The sequence below is a fragment of the Neolamprologus brichardi genome, chromosome 5 (assembly GCF_056152115.1).
Source record: "Neolamprologus brichardi isolate AB-2024 chromosome 5, ASM5615211v1, whole genome shotgun sequence".
NCBI classification, from domain to species: domain Eukaryota; kingdom Metazoa; phylum Chordata; class Actinopteri; order Cichliformes; family Cichlidae; genus Neolamprologus; species Neolamprologus brichardi.
The window spans coordinates 11,856,929-11,878,727 of NC_142108.1; the positions used below are offsets into that span (position 1 = coordinate 11,856,929).

Below are 21,799 nucleotides of genomic sequence, written 5' to 3' on the forward strand. Positions count from 1 at the left end.
ACCATCATGTGACATGGTTTGCAATAACACTGTTATCAAAATAAACCCAGCAAATAAAAGTGTAGAAACACAAATACATTTTATCATGGTTTCATGGAAACTCAGAGATACCATAAAGACACCTCATTGTTGCCATAGTGCTCTTCGCAGCTGCACTTCATCTCAAAAAGGTAGGTTAATAAATTGGATTTAACTTAACCACAATACTTAAACATTTTTTATAAACTTGAGTCCAGCTTGAAGGCAGTGATACAGCAAAACCCGTGGTACATGCTTTACTTGCTATGTGTCACTAAAAAGTCCGTGCTGAACATTACTTTCGCTCCACTAAGTTTCAAAAGAAAATCCCGCAATTAAAGTAAAATTATTTCTAACAAATACAATGAAGAACATTAAAATAATTCACTGTCAGGTATAACTGCTATGATTTTCACGACAGAGATTAGCTGCTTAATTTTGCTCTGCCCTGCCTACTGAGAAACCTGACACCAGGTTATTTGCATACTAACAGTGATTAGATGTTTAGCTGGGGGGAGGGTGAGTGGGGGTTCACTGCTGAGTGCAGAGCACGGAGGGAAAGAGCAAACATAACGTGAAACATATCATCTCATTTGTGCCTTTTCCAGCAGATTTTTCAGCTACTGTAGTAAATGTCCATATTGTAATGGGTTGCCCTTGAGGATTCACACGCAGGACTCCTGAGTTGCGAGTTAACAATGCCCCTGGGATCCCTGGGACACACAAACCCCTCCACCACGATTCACAGAGAGGAACAACGTCTAGCTAAATTTAATGTTTGTGATTTGGAAAATTTCTACCACAGCACTTGCTTTTGAAAGTTTATTCTTTGGCCATCTTGCTTGAGCCGTTTGACATTTTGTGAAGAAATTTTTAGCCACCAGTTCCGCACTATGACTCTTGGGATAGGGCAGAACTTAAAGGATAAACCTAACCTGTCCTTTGAACTCAGACAAAAAAGGCCAAATTTGTGGGCAACATTTGGAGGAGTCCTCTAATTTGGACAGCCTTTTTCTTCTCACTGTGACACAATTTGCCTTCAAATGTGGTCTTTGAATTCAGCCCCTGACTTGGGACACAACCTTAGCAATGGTGGTACATACTAAGGTAGAGAAACTCTGAGCGTGCAAGTCTAAGCTCATGGTTAATGAAACTTTGACTTACAGACAACTCTCCACACAGATACAGATTGCTGCACAGATCTGCCACAGCAGAAATAGCAAACGTCACGTGTAAAAAGAAAATCAAATGGAAAGCTGGGTGACCTGTAAGTGATGACTTGTCTGTACTTTGAGCAACCATTAATGCACGCTTCACAGTTATTTACATAAATCTTTAAACCCATATTCTGAATACTGTCATGAACTAGCTGTGTGGAGGCAGATGAGGACCTAAACGCAAAACTCACGGAGACAGGAACTGAACTTAAAATCACTGCTTTATTGCAGGCCTTACAACAAAACAGAACTAAACTGGGAATACTAACAGAAGACCGAGGGAACACAGAAAGACACACAGGTTCGGGGAGGAGACATTGACGACGCAACACTGAACTGAGGGAGACATGCACATAAATACACAGAGGGTTAACGAGGGAAGTCGGAGCACACGGGGAACACAGCTGACACAGATAATCGTAACGAGACAGGGCAGGAGTGAACACAACATGACGCATACTGACGAGAGACTGTCAAAGTAAAACAGGAAGTACACAGGTTCAGACAGGAGGAGAGAGAGCACAGACATAACGGGCTGGGGAAAACATTACAGTTTTTTCTGATTGCTTAAGCACATTTTTTGTAACTATTGGCTATTTTTGCAAAATTCTACACACAAATAAGAAAACCTGTCACCCAATTATCAAAACATTGTAGTTCTCTTGCAAAAGCGAACACAGCTAGATTAACTCTTCACACCTTCGTAAAAATGGTGTTTTCGTATCAAACAGTACACACAAGCCATCATCTACTAAGCACACAATGCGCCAACTGCACACTCATGGTATGAATACAAAACACATCTGGCTTTTGCTTTCTCTGTGCACAAGCTAGGCCATGTCAGTTTGAGCTCATACTTTTGTCATAGGTCTGTAAACATGGAGGGATCCAAACTTCAAGTACTGGTGTTTATTTACACACATCAAAACAAACACAAGTGTTTATTTCCAAGTATAGGATTATTTGCAATCGCCATGTTGACTACATGGGTTTCTTGGTCTGCAGTGAACATGCGTCCTCTGCCCCCAGCATCTGGTCATCTAGCAATTCTGTAAAGTAACAATTTCAGTATTTTTACATCTATGGTATTGTTGTGTTTCTCATTAGCATATGGCAGTGCTACAAATCTTAGTGCAAAGTGACTGTACTAACCGATTCTCATTTCAAAATGTCCTTATGATGCTTGCTACAGTGTAGCGGCTCGAGTTAGGCTGAACCCGTCGGCCAGCTTCCCTCAGGGTCATTCCACGGTTGATTACATGGTCCACTATTGTAGCTCTGATGTCATCAGCAATTCTATTTCTTACTCTTCTAACCCTTCCTCTCCCCCCTCCTCGTCCTCTCCCCCCTCCTCGTCCTCCTCTTGTTCCTCCTTGTCCTTGTCGTCCTCTTCATCCTACTTCTTCACCTCCACGTCCTCTTCCTCGGCCTCCTCTACTTCTCACTCTTCCTGCTCCCTCAATTGTACTCCACACACAGAGCTTACCTGTATTATAGTGCTTGGGCTGATTGCAAAGTGAACTAATTATCTAAAAAAGTTTTTACATGTGACAGTGTGCCAGACAGTTGGCAAAATAGTGTAAATAATAGCCATAAATGTGTATAGTTTTGCTAGGAGTGTGTTGATCATTTGGAAATTGAGTGTAAAGCAGTGAGTTGTGTTTACAGTTCTGCAAAAAAAATGCTGTGCAGTGGATTGTAGCTACAGGTTTGCAAAGTGTGTGTTACAAAATGGCAAACTGAGTGCAAAGCAGTGTTTGTGCTTTTAGTTTTGCAAACTCAGTGAGTGGTTTTGCTATAAGTATTAATAGTTTTAGAAATTGTGCTATAAGAATCACAGTTAGTGTTTAAGCATTCAGAAAAAACTGTAATCTTTTTGATTTATTTAAGGAGGGTTAAGTCGGTTTCTCCACCGAATAGAAGGAGGGTAAGGACGGTTTCTCCACCGAAAGGAGGATAGAGCTCTATAAAATAAAAAAAGGATCTCCGCAGTTGAGGGCGTTGAGTGTTATATGGTTTCTCCACCAATGTTTAAGGAGGAAAGAGCTCGCCGCGGTAAGGGGGATTATAGGCCAAAAAAGTGTGAATGAGCATATATGTGTGTGAGTGCCAGTAAGTGAACGCAGCAGCACAGAAGGAAACCTAAAGCGGTAATTCTGTGACCTGTTGTGTACACGTAGCCTGGGTTTTGGTGTAAGTCGCGTTGCCTGCTGCAGACTGTGTAAGTCTGCCTTGAAAGAGGATGAAATACACTGCAAAGTTTTTATTGGGCAGCACGTGGTGTGTGGATCATTGACGAACGAAGTGTAATTGTGATCTAAGCAGAAGTGAGTGTGAGCGTGTTTGACGTCACGGTGTGTGTGAAAAGATATCCAGCTGGGGCAGACATGATTCTGCAGATCACCTGCCCAGTGGCCAAAAAGAAATAAAATAGTTGTGTGGATGAATGATAGCATGAAGAGTGTTTGGTGTTTCTCAGTCTGAAACAGCTGTAATGCTATTTTCTGTTTTGGAGAAAAGTACAGTTTACAAAAAAAAAACAGAGAGAGAGATGTGTGTTGTTTAAGCAAGTGATGAGAATAATGAAAATGTGATGAGAGAGGAACACAAAAACATACAGAAAATGCATTAACTATACTAACCCTACATGCATATATACATACAATGATACTCATGAAGACCAGACAGCACCTTAAGCATGAGATTCTGTTTGTCATTTTGTCCAAGTCACTAGTAAGATGAAAGTGATACATAGACTAGTGGACTGAATATTATAGGAGGACAGATGGTTGCATCATAGAGGAGAAAACAGAATGCTGATGAGAGATCTTAAATGAATGAGCTGATTGTGAGTTTCTGGTGTGTGAAGAAGTTTTAACATGGCACACATTTAGTTACATGAGAAGAAACTTATGTGCTAAGACAACAGGGTTATGCTGTATGTTGTGTGTGATTGGATGAATGTTTGAGATTAAACTGGCTGTTGATTTGTCTTTTGTTACTAAGTTGAGCCTGCCAATTGGGTTGTTACGATTTATCCCCCTGGCATGAAGAACACGTGTCATGACTTAAACAAGGCCTTTCTTTCCTTTCCTTTCCTTTATTTTCTTTCTTTCCTTTTATTTTGTTACTTTCATGGTGCACTGAAAGTTTTGTTTGATGATCTCTGTTTGAGCAGATCTGCATGATTAGAACCGAAGCGTCATCGAGAATACTGTTGCAAAGTGAGCTTCTCCAAAATTAAAATGGGCTCAGGAGAAAGCCACTTATTTGGGACAATTAGGAAACAAGTTCCTGTCCAAAAGGATTCAACGAGGAAATCCAGTCTAAATTATTTTTCTTTTTGAAATGACGTCATTTTGCTGAGCATGGAAACAAATGCGACGATAATTTCCACAATCTGCAAAGAATCACTGAGTGAATGAGTAAGAATTTTAAAATAAATGGGGAAGCTGACAAGACTGACTGACTTAACATCATTGTGTGAAGTTAACCCCCACCTGACAGAGGTGTGGATGTATCTCTGTGTGTGTCTCTGTTGCAGGAGCAGAAGGAGACCACGGGAGGAAACTTGGGTCACATGACTATGTGAACTCTGCAAATTTAACCTTTTTAGTTTAAATTTTTCTGTGTCTGTGAATTTACCAGGTACCATTCACTACCTTGTGTTGCTCACAGAGATGTAATTGCCAAGTGCTAAAGTTAGACCTTTCTTAGAGCTGTTTGGGAGAAAGTTAGCTCTGTGTACATGCAGACGCTTGATTAGGGATTCTGTGTTGTCGTGTTTCATTTACACAGTACGCATAAGGGAAGTGGACTAAACACCTTGTTAAGGTGAATTGTTAAATATTGTCATTTTTATGTTTACCATTTGTACATTGTTTTAAGGAATTCTTTCTGTCCTCCCCTCCCCAGATTCTTAAGATTCTGGGAGGGGGGGCGGTAGTGTTTCTGATCACAGGAACACCCTCTGTGAAGGTCTGTTTGATGTGGTAAATTTCCTCCCCCTTGTATGGCTTCACTGTGTTATCTAGGGTGTGGGGGGACTACCCTCTTTATGACCAAGGATGTTCCTGTGCTTTTATGTTATATGACCCTTTGATCAGCAGCATGCCACACACACACACACACACACACACACACATTCTCACATAACACACACACACAGTGCCTTGTCTTTGTAACCAAGGGGGGTTACGTGGGGAAGGTACGTGTTGTAAACTATTGTTTATTGTGTGAACGTTGTCAATAAAAGGGAGCGAGAGGGGTCAGTCGGAGAGGTCATTGTGATGAGCTAGGATACCGACAAGGCCTCCCTTGCAAGTAAAAAGATCGATCACTGTTGCCTTGTTTTTCTTTCATGGGAATAAGTTCTGGGATCAGCGGGGTCTGACTTAGACCCAACACACCTGTAATTACAGACAAGCAGACACGCAGACAAGCTTAGGGAATAAGGATTCAACAGTCATTCACACCTTTAATTAGGGACTCTGTGTTGTCGTGTTTCATTTACACAGTACACACTTAATTTTTTTTTAAAAAAAGAGACAGAATTATTATAACAATTATGTACATGTTTATTGTAACAATATATGCTGTTTGTCAACAAGGTCTTCTATAAGGGCAATACAGAAGTAGTAGTAGAAGAATGATCATTTGTGTCATGCTCACTTTTAACAGCCATTCAATATATCTTCATATTTTATTGAAATGTGATAATTACATGAACAAGCTCATTAACCATGTACTGATAAAATCTGTACATAGGCAGTTCAGTCTGTGCATAGTGACAGTTGACTTACATAGTTGAAACTGTAATGAACAACATAGAGAAGATCAACTGTGGTGATATTTACTCTTATTGATATAATTCATAATATATATATAGCTGTCAGTGTAGTTTTATGTTAGTAACATCACCTTGAAATATTTTTCCAGAAATTATCATTTTAAAAGCTTTTCTAAACCAAGTGTAAAAGAAAGCATAAATAAAGGGATTGAGCATTGAGTTAGAAATTGCAAACCAGTTAAATGGTTCAAGAACCTCATAAAGTATAAAACTATCCAGAGGAACAAATGAATAACTAACATAAAGAGGAACCCAAAAAATTAAAAATATTCCAATAACTATGGTTAATGTCTTTGTGGCCTTTCTCTCCTTACTGGAAACTGCTTTAGACTTTGTGTTCTCAGAAGTTGTATTATGGATGCTGCGTGCCTGCCTCAGTGCAACAACAAGAATTTTGATGTACATGGAAACTAAAACTATTGTTGGGATATAATATGCTACCACTGATGATGCAACGAGAGTGAAAATGCAACCTGTGTCACATTCGCCTGGAATAAAAAACATCAGGAAGCCAAAAATTCCAATCAAGATAGCACCAGCCCAACTTCCAAGGCCCATCTTCATGGCAACACAATCAGTCATTTTAGTTTTATATATCAGAGGGTGGCAAACAGCATAATATCGATCAACAGAAATACAGCACAAATGTAATAAGGAAGATACACCCATTATCACATCTATTGCGCTTCTTAAGGTGCATAGTAAACTGAATCTATACAAACATGACTTTAGAGTCACTGTCATGCTCAAAGGAAATATTAAAGCACCAACTAGTAGATCAGCCACAGCCAGAGAGAGGATAAGGTAGTTAGTAGGAGTGTGGAGATATCTAAAGTAAATTATAGAAATTATCACAAGAAGATTTCCACATATTGTAATAAGCATAAATGAGCTGAGGACAACATATAATAACACACATAATTTGTTCTTTTGTGAATCGCAGAGAAGGTGGCTTATAGTATTAACAGTCACATTGAATAACTCCATGACTCCCTGTCACAGCCCTGAAACAATTTTCAATTTTCAGCATTCAAAAAAACATTTCTTTCTCTGTTCTCATGAACAAACAAACAAACAATATGCATTCTTTAGGTTGTCTACATACCTGTATGAGGAGTGTGTTGAGTTTGTCTAACACTGTTAAGAGACTTTTAACATGACAGTCACATGACTGTAACATTTCTCAGCTAATTAGAATAACGAATACATTATGCACTTGTCCAATTAAAAGTGAGAAATGTATGGCCGTTGCTGACATCACAAGTATTGATGAGTTTGTATGTGTGTTTATGCATGATTTGTATCATCATCACAAATTAGATGAACTGGCAATAACTATTTGTGGCCACTTCTAATAAAAACAATTTGTTTTTAAGGAGATAGTGTACAGTTGACCTTTTTCATTGTTTGTTAACACCTGAGCACTGATAGCACAACATCTGCAGACACTATAGAAAAGCATGTCCATGATGATGAGTGCTAATATTGTTGTATCATCAGCAACCGTGTTGATCTGATCTGTGCTGAATTTGGCAGCCACAGTCACCACAGTAAAGAGCAGTTGACAAAGTACTCAGCCCAGAGTGCAGCCCTGCTTTGGTGATTTCTTACTGCCAACACATACTGTCTGCTGTCTTTCTGGCAATAAGTCCAAAATACAATTACAGCATGAGATAATAAAACTGAGCAGAGACAGCTTCACCATCAGCTTCAAGCTGATTTTGTTAAAGCAGGGGTAGGCAACTCCAGGCCTCGAGGGCCGGTGTCCTGCAGGTTTTAGATATCACCCTGGGTCAACACACCTGAATCAAATGATTAGTTCATTATCAGGACAAAAAAGGCAGAGGATATTTAGTTTTAACAGTAATTTTGTTTATCCCACAGAAATCAGTGACAGAAGTGTTACTGTCTTAAGTGACAGATGATTCCAGCGGCTAGTGTACTGTACAATCAAAACTGCTCCCAACAAACATAGATGTTTACATCAGCACTGTAACTTGCACTATTTTATCAACCGATTCACACTACAACCTGGGTTTGCCTCTTATCTGTATTTAATTTTATTTAATTCTAATAACTGTACAGTACTCTGTTTTTGGTAACTATTGGTCCTTGATGTAAATATGTAAAACAAAATGTGTATTTTTCTGTTCTGTGACCTGTGTACTGTTTGTTTGTATATGTGTTTTAAATTAAATGATGATTCAATTCTATTCTATTCTATTCTATTCTATTCTATTCTAGTGAATTGGTTATGTAACTATATAGATGGCTTGAGATGGATGGAGCATCTGGTAGCAGATTGATTGTGCAATCATATGGAAGCAGCAGTGGTGGTGTAAGTGAGAGGGTGAGATCTTTACTAAATACCTCAGCAAGGTCATGATATACTTCTTGTACAGTTATGAATATTAAATCTACCAGGGGAGTGGCTGACTTTAAACACTGTAGGAGACAATCGAGGTTCCACCCAGAAATACTGTTTTGTTTAAATCAATGTGAAGATTATGCAAACTGCCATTAGACAGAACAGAGGTACAGCGCTTAGGAAAGAGAGAGACAGAAAGTGGCAATTCAATCGGCGAGGACAGAGGGATTCTGCCAATTATGAGGCACAGTAGTCTGTTTTCTGGAAATGGCATTCCAGTGACTCAAAATGGTACTGAGTAGTGTTTATGGTATAAGGCATATATATATTTATAAGGCATAACTGAGCTCCTGGACACTCTGAGGTGAAACCTGGCAGCATCAGATGGACTGAAATAAAATGCATCAGAGGTATTGTATTGGTCAGCCAACTGTGGAGGGCAGTCAGTGGTGTCACTTCCTTAATCCTCCAGGAACTGCCTGCATATTCTTCCCACACAAGGCCACGAACTGCGTGCAGCATTCGATACTGTTGACCATAATATCCTATTAGAGCGATTAGAACATGCTGTAGGTATTACAGGGTTCGGTGCTAGGACCAATTCTGTTTACATTATACATGCTTCCCCTAGGCAGTATCATTAGAAGACATAGCATACATTTTCACTGCTATGCAGATGACACCCAGGTCTATCTATCCATGAAGCCAGATAACACACACCAATTAGTTAAACTGCAGGAATGTCTTAAAGACATAAAGACCTGGATGGCTGCTAACTTTCTGCTTCTTAATTCAGATAAAACTGAGGTCATTGTACTTGGCCCTGAAAATCTTAGAAATATGGTGTCTAACCAGATTCTTACTCTGGATGGCATTACCTTGGCCTCCAGTAACGCTGTGAGGAACCTTCGAGTCATTTTTGACCCGGATATGTCCTTCAACACACATATTAAACAAATATGTAAGACAGCTTCTTCCATTTGCGCAACATCTCTAAAGTTAGAAATATCCTGTCTCAGAGTGACGCTGAAAAACGAGTTCATGCATTTATTACTTCCAGGCTGGACTACTGCAATTCGTTATTATCAGGATGTCCAAAAACACTCCCTGAAAAGCCTTCAGTTAATCCAAAATGCTGCAGCAAGAGTACTGACAGGGACTAGAAAAAGAGAGCATATTTATCTTAATGACCTTGTAGTACCATATCACCCTATTAGAGCACTTCACTCTCGCACTGCAGGCCTACTTGTTGTTCCTAGGGTATTTAAAAGTAGAATGGGAGGGAAAGCCTTCAGTTTTCTGGCCCCTCTTCTGTGGAACCAGCTTCCAGTTTGGATTCGGGAGACAGATGCGCAGAGCCATTGCAGGGGGGTCGGGGTATGAATCAAAACAAAAGAATGCTTGGACACTGGACAGGATAATGGACAGGTTCTTGACGGGTCTCCCACACAAACGCAAAGCAAGAGCTGAAGCATTCCCAAATATGTTTCCAAACAAACTTCCTTCCAAGCCAAATACTAGAAAATATGAAGAAGCATATCTTCCCTTTGGCTTCACCTGCACAAGTGCCAAGGTAGGTCTCTGCAACAGAATTAGTTTCCCCTGTGTCACGCACAAACAGAATCCCACATTCTTGATTTTTAGTTCACAAACACTTCTTGTAATGACTAACTACTCCTGACATTTTGGAGATGTTAGCTGTTTATACAGTAAAGTTATAGTGGGATACAAATAATATCAGGCTGATCCTGCCATAATTTGTTCCCCCTGTACAAATCACGGACAAACTGTTGTTAGGTGGTGGGGAGTTGCGAAGATTTTTCTTGTAAAACAAAGGGGGACCTAGCAAAAAAAGTTTGGGAACCACTGCATTAGAAGATGCCAGGCCCTCAAGCTACCCTAGTGAAGTCTGTTTCTGATTGTTTAGTCAGACACAGAGTCTGAATGCATGTGAATGGGTAAATGTGAGAATGAGGTAAAGTGCCTTTACATGATCCATTCAATAATCTACTTTTTTACTATGTACAGCACTTTGGCCAACCTGTGTTGTTTTTAAATGTGCTTTTATGAAGAGGAAGGGAGAGAGGACGGTCCCTTCTGGTGCCGTCCTCTCTCCCTTCCTCTTCACCCTCTACACGACAGATTTCAGCCACTGCACAGAGACCTGCCATCTTCAGAAGTTTTCTCTGCAGCGGTTGGACGTATCAGCAGAGATGATGAGACAGAGTACCGGGCTGTGGTCGACTCCTTTGTCACGTGGTGGGAGCAGAATTGTCTTCAGCTCAACGTGGCAAAGACCAAGGAACTGATCGTGGACTTCAGGAAGACCGGGAAACACTTGACCCCTGTTTCAATCCAGAGGGTCAATGTTGACATTGTGGAGGACTACAAATACCTTGGAGTATACATTGACAATAAACTGGACTGGGTGAAAAACACCACAGCACTTTACAGGAAGGGCCAGAGTCTCTATTTTTTGAGGCGACCGAGGTCCTTCAACATCTGCCGAACAATGCTCAGGATTTTCTACGAGTCTGTTGTGGCCAGTGCAATCCTCTATGCTGTTGTATGCTGGGGGAGCAGGCTGAGGGTCGCTGATGCTAACAGACTCTAAACTGATCCGTAAGGCCAGTAATGTTGTGGAGATGGAGCTGGAGTCCCTTAAGGTGGTGTCGGAGAGGCGGATGTTGTCCAAAATAAAGACAATGTTGGATAATACTTCCCACCCACTCCATGACATGCTGGTCAGTCACAGGAGCATGTTCAGTGAGAAACTGAGAGTACCAAAAAGCACCACTGAACGACATAGGAAATCCTTCCTGTCTGTGGCCATCTCCCTGTACAATTCATCCACTTAACACACTGTTTACTGCAATAGCTACACCCTTTTTGCACACACTCTCCTCTTGGACCAACAGATATTGATCCTGCTGGTGGTTTAAAGCCCTGTCCAGCTTTTCAAGTCCTGTCATCTCACAGCAAACCTTCTGTCAATGCCAAGTATTGATGTGCCATACTGGAAAAGCTGAACAACTGTTGTGTGCAGATATTACCTAACGCTACCAGTAGTGACACTGAGCCGAGCCAAATGCAAATCTAGTAAGAAAGATGAAAAGAGAAAAAAAAACTTTTGGTAGTTGCTTTATTGTTTGCCCGCTAGTAGACCTGTTGTTAATTTCATTACCACCAAAGAAATATTAAACTAATTAACAAACCCCTATGCTATTTAACTGACCATTAACATAATAATAACAATAATAATAATAATTAGTTTGATTTTTAGCAATTTTCTGGAAGAGAACAACATTCATACAGCTCATACTGACATCTTCAAGTGCTACAAGCCACATTTTAAACATTTGTCTACCTCACATCACTAATGAACCTAACATATGTCTTTGGGCTGTACAAGGTAAATGTAGGGCCCAGAACAAATTCTTATTGACACAGTGAGAGCATGCAAAGTCTTAGAGAACCACTGCACTCAAAAAAAGGAAATTCCTGCTTTGTTAAGTCTGGATTGACAATCCACAATCGAGGTAGTTTGCAGTGGGTTCTCTCTGGGTACTTTGGTTTCCTCCCACAGTTAAAAGTTATGCAGTTATTCTAAACATGTTTCAGTCACATTGTATCAACACAAAATACACAGGTTTATCGAATATGAATAACTTGTGTTGATTTAACTCTGTTGTTTAAGTTACTGCCAAAGCAAAACATCTGTGTGCAACCAGTGTCCACTATGTTCTTTTTTTCAGTGTGCATCATCGTGTGCTGCACATCAATGCTGCACCTTATCCCAGCTGTAAAATTTTCAAGATTCTTTCAAAAGAAGCCTCAGTAAGTAGATAATTTTTGTTCACATTGTGACCCTGACTCTTACACAGTGATTATGGCAGCATTTCATGTTCTATTTGTTGTTAGATTTTCTTTTTTGTTCTAATGTATAACTTTGTTGAAAACATTTCCCATGTAAACAAGATATTATTACCAAGTAACACATCTGGTTGCACATACAACACACATTGGGGAAAAGCAGAACTCCCTCTGTGTAACAATGGAGCAGCTTGGGGATTCAATACTCATACTCACTCACACCTTTAATGGAAGAAGTGTGAGGCCTCTCGATATCATTGCATCAGTCAAACACCTTGGCTGCATCAGACAGCCAAGGTGTTTACAGTTGTACAGTTGGAAACCTAAAATTGGAGACAAGCCCACTCTGACTGACTTTAGTCATTTCTTTATCTTGAAGTGATATCTGTTGGTCAGAGGTATGCATCACTGGATCATAATTCTCAAATAATATGAATAATTAAATACAATATTTTAGTTCCATTCATTTAGCTGGGTTAGACAGTCAATATACAGGTGCATTTCTGTCGTGAATTAGGAAATATCATAATGGAAAAAGACCCTAACTGTCTGGTAAAAGGGAAGAAAGGCTGAGACAAGCATCCAAAAGATGAAGGCAGTTTTGTTTTTGGTAGTGGCTTTCCAAATACATCCTTAAATATTGAGAGCTATACCTAAACTTTACAAAGATATCCCAATACCAATATTAGGGATTATATCTAAGAATTTTCTAAATGATGGAGGGATGTAAATTGACATTGGGATTGAAAAGGATGTCAGTTGACCCAATAATTTATTTTGTTTAACAGAAACAAATGTACAGTTTTCAGTATGCCAAGCACCAAGATCATCGCCTGAGCATAGTCAGAGGATCCTATGTCCGTAGCTTTCCTCCGCTGTCATCACCAGCAACCTCATCATCACCAGCAACCAAATCATTAGTGGAACTCCATCTCAGCATCTGGCCTCCTGCCCTGTCAATGTCTGGCTTTGCCACCTGAGGTGCCTCATTGGTCAGCTACCAATGAGTTATCTCAGCTACCAGCCTCCTGCTAAGCTGTCTGATTGGACATGTTACCTCAGTGCCGATCTCTGGAGTTTCTCCATCTCTACTGCCACTGGCCCATCAGCTGAGCTCCAGGGTTTCTTCGCCTTCATTATTTGCCACATGGCTGGCCTTCAGAGTTGCTCCATCTCTACTGTTGGCCTCCCTGCCAACTTCAAGAGTTACTCCATCTCTTTAGTCCAATGCTGTTGAAAAAGATGACCTTTTAGTCATAGAAAGATAGTCAGTCTCTCCATCAGATGTATTTCCTCTATAATCTCTAGCACTTGCTCTCGGGGAGGATCTTTCTTAAGCCAATTCCTTGTTATGGCCTTTTTAGATGCGAGCAACAGGATTTTAAAAATATATTTGTTAGATTTGTATTGTTGGATTGTCATTTATGCCTAGAAATATATATTTAGATATGCTTAGAAGTATATAATCATTTGTAGATTGAAAGAATGTCTCATCCTAGGAGGTCTGTAACAACTCTGTGTAGCATGAAGAGGGGGGTGCGTTCACTCCTCTCCAGAGTGTTCTGGCATAGATCACACACCTCTTGGGATCATGAGACCAGCAGGTTTAGGGAAGTTGTTTATGGGGTCACACTCTGACACCCCCCCCCCCCCCCGCCCCCCCCCACCCACACACACACACACACACACACACACATACACACACACACACATACTTACACAACGCACATACAAGGTACTCTTTGTGTGTATGTATATGTCATATGTTAATGAACCTATGTATATTCATGTAACCTAAATAAAAGAGCAGTGTTACGGGGGAACGGACGAGAGCAACTGGGGTCAAGCGAAGGAACGGCCTTTATCCAGTTCTCTCCCGTGCACGAGAAACATAAAGAACTTTGCCTACTTGTGTCTTGCTTTGCTGTGCAATTGAATTGTCTTGAATATTCCAGCGAATAGGTTTAAGCTACAAACCTATTAATATCTGTCCTTTTTTAGAATCTAATCTCTGGGTAGCAAACCCAGTTGTTAACTTGGATATACTGTCCCAAAAAGAAGTCAGTTGTGTACACATCCAAAAGACATGAGAGTGATTGGCGTTCGGGTGGCCACACTGTCTCCAACATTGTTGCTGGTGCCCTTGAAACATGCTAGTAATATGTGGAGTAATAAAGAATCTAATTGGAGTTTTCCACTCAAATTCCCTCTACCTTTTGGAACTAGTTGATGTTTGTGGTATACATGTTTGTGATATAGTGGTATACATTGAGAGCCAATCACACTCTGACAGTCCAATTTTCAACTTGTTGTTGCCATTTTGTTTTTGTAGTCCTTTGTAGAGTTAGACACGGTTTTGGCGGGCAGACATTTGTAGGCATTTGTAAAATGCCTACAAATTTCTGGGGAGGAGGCGCCCTTTATTTCTGTATTGTAAAAATGATGTCCAGATCCATATTTTCCAGATTAAATTCTGTTTTAAATTTTTTTAAATTATTTAAGAGAGCAAAGTTCATCACAGTTCACTGTTAAATCCAAAGCTTAAAAGTTCACTTCACATTGATAAACTGTCTAAGAAGATCAGCTGTAATGCAGTTTGGCCAGCTGTAGACCTGACTGGTCATTAGAATGCAATTTTTGAGCACTTTCCTTTGCAAAACGTGCTGAAATAGCTCAGCTGGGAGAGCGTTAGACTGAAGATCTAAAGGACCCTAGTTCGATCCTGGGTTTCGGCAAAGCTCTTTTGGTCACCATCTAGGGCTTGGTAGGTTTGTTGGTAGCACTTCATTATACGGCCTACAACTACGTGGATCATTGCCATCAAATGAGAAAACAAACACAGATGGTGCAGCTTGCAAACGTCCATCAAGTGGAGGTGGAATTTGAAAAAGGTCCTCCTTCAGAAGCTCCCAGGCCTCACCCATTATACCATTGACTTCCCTAGGGCTTGGTAGGTTGGGTGATCACACGTCATAATTAGGGATGGGTATTGATAAGATTTTCACGATTCCGATTCCATTTTTGATTCTGTTTAACGATTCGATTCTTTATCGATTCTCTTACCGATTCTTATTTTAAAAAAGGAGAACACAAAGGTCTATTAGCTTAGAACTTTGTTTTATGTCTTCTCTTTGAACAAGATAGAAATTTAGGAGTAACATGGCCTTACAAACCCAACAGTGAGATCTTAAGAGATCCACAGCCTGCGGCTCTTCCACGGGGTGTCACGGGGTCCCCAGGAAAAAAATTGTAAATGTAAAATAACAAAATAAATATTCTTCTGTAGCAATAACAAAGTATAACATAAATTATTCTGTAGCAATTACACAAGAATATCCAGTAATGTCCCTGCCTACAATTAAACACATTCACTTACCGAAAATCGGGGGCATCTGCTGTGGCAAAGCCTTTGACCACAAACTTAGTCACTGCTTAGTCATTCGTCTATCCTGCCAGCATCTGAGCCAGACTCTGTCTGTCTCTCTCATCATGGTCACCTAAATGCACAGTAATGGCAGGTTTTGTAATAAGGCAGATTGCGCTACCATAATATGCACTGTTAGTTGATTATTTACCTGCCGCATTAACGGGAGAGGACGTGCAAACGTTACCGCTGCTGCTGGGTTGAGATTCACAAGTCCGGAGCGGAATTAAGAACACGACATTTATTTAAGGTCATCGCGTGTTTTGTGAGCAAATGCTTTTGCATATTTGTAGTGTTTCCTCCCTTAAATGAAATATCTACTTTGCAAGTATTGCAAGTTGCCCTGTTGTCATCCGTTCTCGTAAAGTAAAACCAAACTTTTGAGCGTTAGGCGCCATGTTTTCTGCCAGGTTAATGACGCGCCGCAACGTGGTGACGTCCTTCGGGGCGACTGGAATCGATTAGAGAATTGTTTGCAAAAATGGCAAACAATTCTAAGGAATTGAAACAGTGGGAACCGGTTCTCAACAAGAACCGGTTTTCGATACCCATCCCTAGTCATAATACAGCCTAGCGATGTTTCCCCTAGAATCAAATCCTGCCCTTGGCTCCTGTCTGAAATGACAATTTAATAATATCTAACTGCAAATCCTCACCTGTACCTACAGTAAAATGAGAGGATAAGAGATCCAATTTTTACAGAAAAGAAAGACAATATGCGTCCCAGAGGACAACGTGTTTGTCCTCTGGGATGCTACCCAGGCAACTCTTGTTGCTTTTAATCACTTCCTATTGCTTAATGGGAAGCGGATTTATCAGTTAAGTTAGACCAAAACTTCTGGACTCAGATTTGCTTAAAAACCTTTCATCTAATTAGAAATCCCAGTCTTCAATTAATTCAATACAAAATACTACATACAGTGCACTATACAGGTCATCGGATGTTCAAGATGGGCTTTACATCTACCAACAACTGCTCACACTGTCAAACCAACTCACCGGACAATTATATCCACACTCTTGGGTTCTGTCCACCAGTTCAGAAGTTTTGGCGCGAGATATGTGAAGACTTATCAAAGTGTCTGAAATGTAACATTCCAACTTCCCCTTTAGTATTTTTGTTGGGCAGCTTAGATAATGTCACTACAGATAAGAACATAGCCCATATGGTTTTCACTGCCCTATGCATAGCCAAGAAAACAGTCCTCATGAACTGGAAAAATAAAAATAATCTTAATTCTAACCATTATAGAAATTATCTATTAGATTACATTAGTCTCCATACAGCCTCTGCCACCACATCAGATCAATTGCTCTGGGCTCCTTTGATTAGCTCCATCACCTAGTGGGGGTGGGGGGGTCATAGTTTGGTCCCACCTTCGCTGTTGTGATTGGTGTGGGGGTAGGGACAGGCTTAGGGCGTCGGGGGGTTCCCCAGGAGCATCTTCCTTGGGTCATGGCCTATTAAGGGCTCTGTTGGCTCTTAGGTGACGGTTTCCTCATGGCTGCATGCAGCGGGGCTAGGGGAGGGTCTGTGCTGACAGACGTGGGTTACTGACCTGGTAGCCTGGCTGCCCCTGGGTGGGTCCGGGACAGGCGTGAGGTTCTGGGGGCGCTCCGTCTCTGGGCTGGAGCCCTGGCCGGGCCTCGGGGGCTTGGGTCCTGGTTGGTATGTTGCTGGGGTTGTGGGCGGGTGGGTGTATGGGGGCCCGGCCCTGGCGCAGGGTACCGCCAGTGCATCGAGCCACCTGGGGGGCTCTTCAACTGATGGGGGAGGTTGTTACACCTTGCAGGAGCTCTCATCTCTTCAGGAACTCACTCTGCAGGAGCGGGAGATACAGGAGAGGTGGAGGAAGATCTCAGCCTGGGCGTCTATTGTCTTGTGTAGTCTGGAAGATGAGTGGATGACGGGGTGGGTGCAGTTTTCTCTGTGGTGGGGTCAGGTGGGCTGTCCCGGGCTCTGTGGGGCCGGGTGGCGCTGCTGTTCTGGGCCCTGGTCCGGATGGGCCTGGGCCCCCTTTCCCTGGCGGGTTGCGGAGTATGGGGGTGCCTACTGGGGTCAGCGGGGGAGCTGGCCCCAGGGAGGGGTCACTTGCCCATCCCTTCCTTCCCTCCCCATCTCCAGCTGCCTCCCTCTTCCCGCTCCACCACAATCACCCACACATGCAGGGCCTTGGGGTAAAGGTGTGTCACCAGGGTGCAGGGGAGGCATCCCCCCCTCTGTCCCCTTCTGGCTGCCTGTGCCTCAATTTTATCTCACAACTTAGACATTCACATTACTCACATTCTCATAACATATACATATAGGATCTTGGGGGTTGGCATGCTACACGGACTCCAAAAGACCATCAGGGTGTACACCTCACCGCTGGTGTCGTTGCCCACCTCTCAATTTTAAATACACGTAGACACTGAGGGCTATCAGGAGGGGCTATGCGCTTACCTGCTGCTCTCTAGCAGGTAGCTCCATGCCCTCCTGGGTTTTAAATGCACCTTAGAACACACATGCATCAACACTACATATGAGCGGGCGGAGGGAGGTTTGGAGTCTTCTCACACCCCCGTTCTCTGTGACCTGCTGGAGCGGGGGGCCAGGAGGAGGAGTTGGCCGTCCGACTGGGGTCTGGAGTGTGGGGCCTCCCTGCTGCTGCGGAGTCGGGGCGGTCTGCTTCTCCCCACCACAGGGAAAAGGGTAACACCACCTGGGTCTGGGTGCAGTTTCCCCCTCCAGGGGCAAGGGTACCTAGACCCGGTTCTTAGAGTACGCTTGGGGATTGGGATTGTGTGTACAGTGTCTCTCTATGTCTGTCTCCACGTTGGTTGAGTGTTGAGTTATTGCATATGAGAACATGAGGGTGGGAATGGATGTTTGTATCTGTGTGTGCCTGTATGTCTGTGTCTATATGTCAGGTTGGGTATCAGACGCCACCTCTCTGGGGACATCTCAGGACCTCTAAGGTATGGAGGCCTATCTCCCCCCACCACTTCCCCTGCCAGTGGCAGACGCCCTCAGACATCGGTGCGTTGGTGGTTCTTTGTGTCCGGGGGTGGGCGCCCAGGTACACACCGGCTCACTCCTTGGTGGCTGCTTATCGGGGCCTGGAGCCTGGGGCTAGCTCGGGCCACTTCGGGGGTGGGGTGCCCTCGACCTCTCGGCCTGGGGCTCGGTCACTCTGGCGCAGCTGGCTGCCGGCGGAGCTCACGGGCACGTCAGTGCAACCCCCCCCTGGCTTCTGCTCCGCGGCTGCTGAGTGACCCCTCATCTGGGACTCTCCTCAGCTCTTTCTGGGATAATGGCGCAGCTGCCCCTCTGTTGGTCTTCCTTGGTCTCTTGTGTTCTGGGGGCATCTGGATGTCTGGAGTCTTGATCTCCTCCATACCTGCTTCATGCCCCGGAGGACGGGGCTGGGCTCCCCACACCCTCTAGCAGATCATTACATGAAGGAACCTTTTAAAAACAAGCGCGTCCATGCTCACAGGTGTACACACGGGTGCTCACACACACAAACTACACCGTTTTTGGCTCCTACCTCAAAGCACACTGTGCGCTGTCGATATTACGTGCTGCACAATAATGTTTAATATTTAGTATTTACTGTTATATTTCCATATATCATCGTGATGTTGTTTATTGTATTGCTCTCGTTTTCTTCTGCTTGTTTTCTTTTTTCTTTCTCAACAGGTGATCCAGGTGATTGATATATGTATTTTTTTTTTTGTCTGCTTATTTAGTTGGTTTTTGTTTTTTTGCCCTTTATCCCCGTCCCTCTTCTCCGCTGTTTTTCCCCCCTCTTCCTTTCTCCCTTTTCTTTTCCTCATTCAAGTCTGTCCCATATCTAGCAAGTGAAAATTAAAAATAAATAAAATAAACAATAAAAGGTGAATCAAATAGACCATTACGGCCAGGCTGGGATGGTCAATTTGGTAAAGTAAATCCATTGGGCATCTTTCTTCGCCTTTAGACAATAATTCGGATGGCAAAAGTACCAAACTGGACAGGCAAAAAAAACAAAAAAAACAAAACTTTTAATCTGAGGGTCCAGGGTTCAAGTCCCTGTCCAGGTGTCTCCTTTGGATCCTTGCCCTTCCATGGCTTTACCTAACAAGCTCAGTTGTTCTTGATAGTTCTGTGACCTCCTTGTCATCTTTAGCAAAGTCCATAGACTGCAGGTGGGATGACGATGTGGGATTTGTGGATATAGGGACAGAGGCCTCTTTCAGATAATCCCACCGTACAAGCTCTGTAAAGAATCTTTCCTTTCACTTTTTTTCTGTTTTACTTTGGGTGGGACAACATTTAAGAGAGCAAAGTTCATCACAGTTCACTGTTAAATCCAAAGCTTAAAAGTTCACTTCACATTGATCCACTGTCTCAGAAGATCAGCTGTAGTGCAGTTTGGCCAGCTGTAGACCTGACTGGTCATTAGAATGCAATTTTTGAGCACTTTCCATTGCAAAGCGTGCCGAAATAGCTCAGCTGGGAGAGCGTTAGACTGAAGATCTAAAGGACCCTAGTTCGATCCTGGGTTTCGGCAAAGCTGTTTTGGTCACCATCTAGGGCTTGGTAGGTTTGTTGGTAGGACTTCATTATACGGCCTACAACTACGTGGATCATTGCCATCAAATGAGAAAACAAACACAGATGGTGCAGCTTGCAAACGTCCATCAAGTGGAGGTGGAATTTGAAGAAGGTCCTCCTCCGGAAGCTTCCAGGCCTCACCTATTATACCATTAACTTACCTAGGGCTTGGCAGGTTGGGTGATTAAGTGTCACAATACAGTTTAGCGATCTTTCCCTTAGAGTTAAATCTTTGCGTTTGCTGTTGTCTGAAATGATGATTCAACAGAATCACGGCAGGTTCGAAAATATTTCCATGCTTTTTAGCATAATCTTTATTAACTCACACTCGGTTGCTGTTCACAGTCACACGGCTGCAGCTTTCCAGCTTAGCCACACATATCACCAACAACAAGAACAGACACAGGCAATCACAGATCTCCTTGCTCAGCGTGTTTACGAGAAAGGTTTTTTCAGAGTGACACCTCAAATGTCGGGAGCTGTGTGTTGTACTTGAGCGTCACATCGCAGATTTAACAGGAATCTCACCGTCCCTCTGGGATTCTGCCTGGTGATGATCTCTCAGAGTTGTTTTCGGAGTCCTTTTTGGAAACATTTATGGATGAACGAGAAGATTTCCCAAATGGGAAAATGTGGGATTTTGGATCCTCCTCATTTTTGTCATATTAAAGCTATTCTTTTTTTGCTTCTGTTTTTTTACATTTTCCAGGTAAAACAACCTGTTGCCTACTAATCAGACCGAAGTGTTTGCTTCACTTTGCAAATGAAGTGCGAGCCTCTTCTTGCAGAGCTGCTTTAATTTCTATTTGCATTTTTTTCATGATGAGAGATATTTTGCTGGCTAAAACAAAGATGTGTGAAGATAACACCTTTCACTCTTAATCTCACTGATTGACCTTTATGCTCCTTCACTAGTGGGATACAGTGAGTTTGAAGTCAGATACATTTGTATTGTTGGACAAATTGCAGGGATTAATTCAGAGTCTGGAGTCAGATTAGAAAAAGCCCAGCAAGGCTCACTGGCTGAACTCTTAGTCAGTGATGAACACTTTCATTATTCCATTCACTTTTTGCAATACAGTATACCAACACCACTGGCATCAAATTAGCAACAGAGCATAATGCTACCACCACTATGTTTGACAACATGTTTTAGTCATAAGTGGACTGGAGACGCAACACCGAACCTACGCCGGAGTAACAGCTGGGGGAGGTAAAGATGGTGAAGATGCCCCGGTAGAGGAGCTGCAAACGCTTGAACAGCAAGTGATAAAATTCCTTCAAACGAAGAATGTAAGTATTCAGAGCCATCATATTGCAGCATGCCACACGCTCCCCAGGAAAGACAGTAAAACAAAGCCATCAATTATTCTTCGGTTTGTGAGTCGCAAAACAAAGATTGAGTTACTGAAACAGGGTAAGAAGCTTAAAGGGACTGGTGTGTATTTAAATGAACATTTAACGAAAAAGA

At 42.3% G+C, this 21,799-nt stretch overlaps 1 protein-coding gene and 2 non-coding genes across 3 annotated transcripts; 2 read left to right on the top strand and 1 right to left on the bottom strand.

The window, feature by feature from the left end:
• Positions 1 to 6,126: 6,126 nt before the first annotated feature.
• Positions 6,127 to 7,188, bottom strand: LOC102776547 (trace amine-associated receptor 1-like). The gene has a single exon (XM_006784806.3). It carries the CDS (start codon positions 7,069 to 7,071, stop codon positions 6,127 to 6,129), a length of 945 nt encoding a protein of 314 aa, XP_006784869.2. The 5' UTR covers positions 7,072 to 7,188.
• Positions 7,189 to 14,987: 7,799 nt separating this feature from the next.
• On the top strand, positions 14,988 to 15,060 carry trnaf-gaa (transfer RNA phenylalanine (anticodon GAA)). Its single transcript has one exon. It is a non-coding gene; the product is annotated as a tRNA-Phe (tRNA).
• A 5,151-nt stretch (positions 15,061 to 20,211) lies between these two features.
• On the top strand, positions 20,212 to 20,284 carry trnaf-gaa (transfer RNA phenylalanine (anticodon GAA)). The gene has a single exon. It is a non-coding gene; the product is annotated as a tRNA-Phe (tRNA).
• The last annotated feature ends 1,515 nt before the right edge of the window (positions 20,285 to 21,799 follow it).

Bases quoted from the DNA above. Each gene is read 5' to 3' on its own strand.
- LOC102776547 (XM_006784806.3), bottom strand. From the start codon at position 7,071: ATGGAGTTATTCAATGTGACTGTTAATACTATAAGCCACCTTCTCTGC.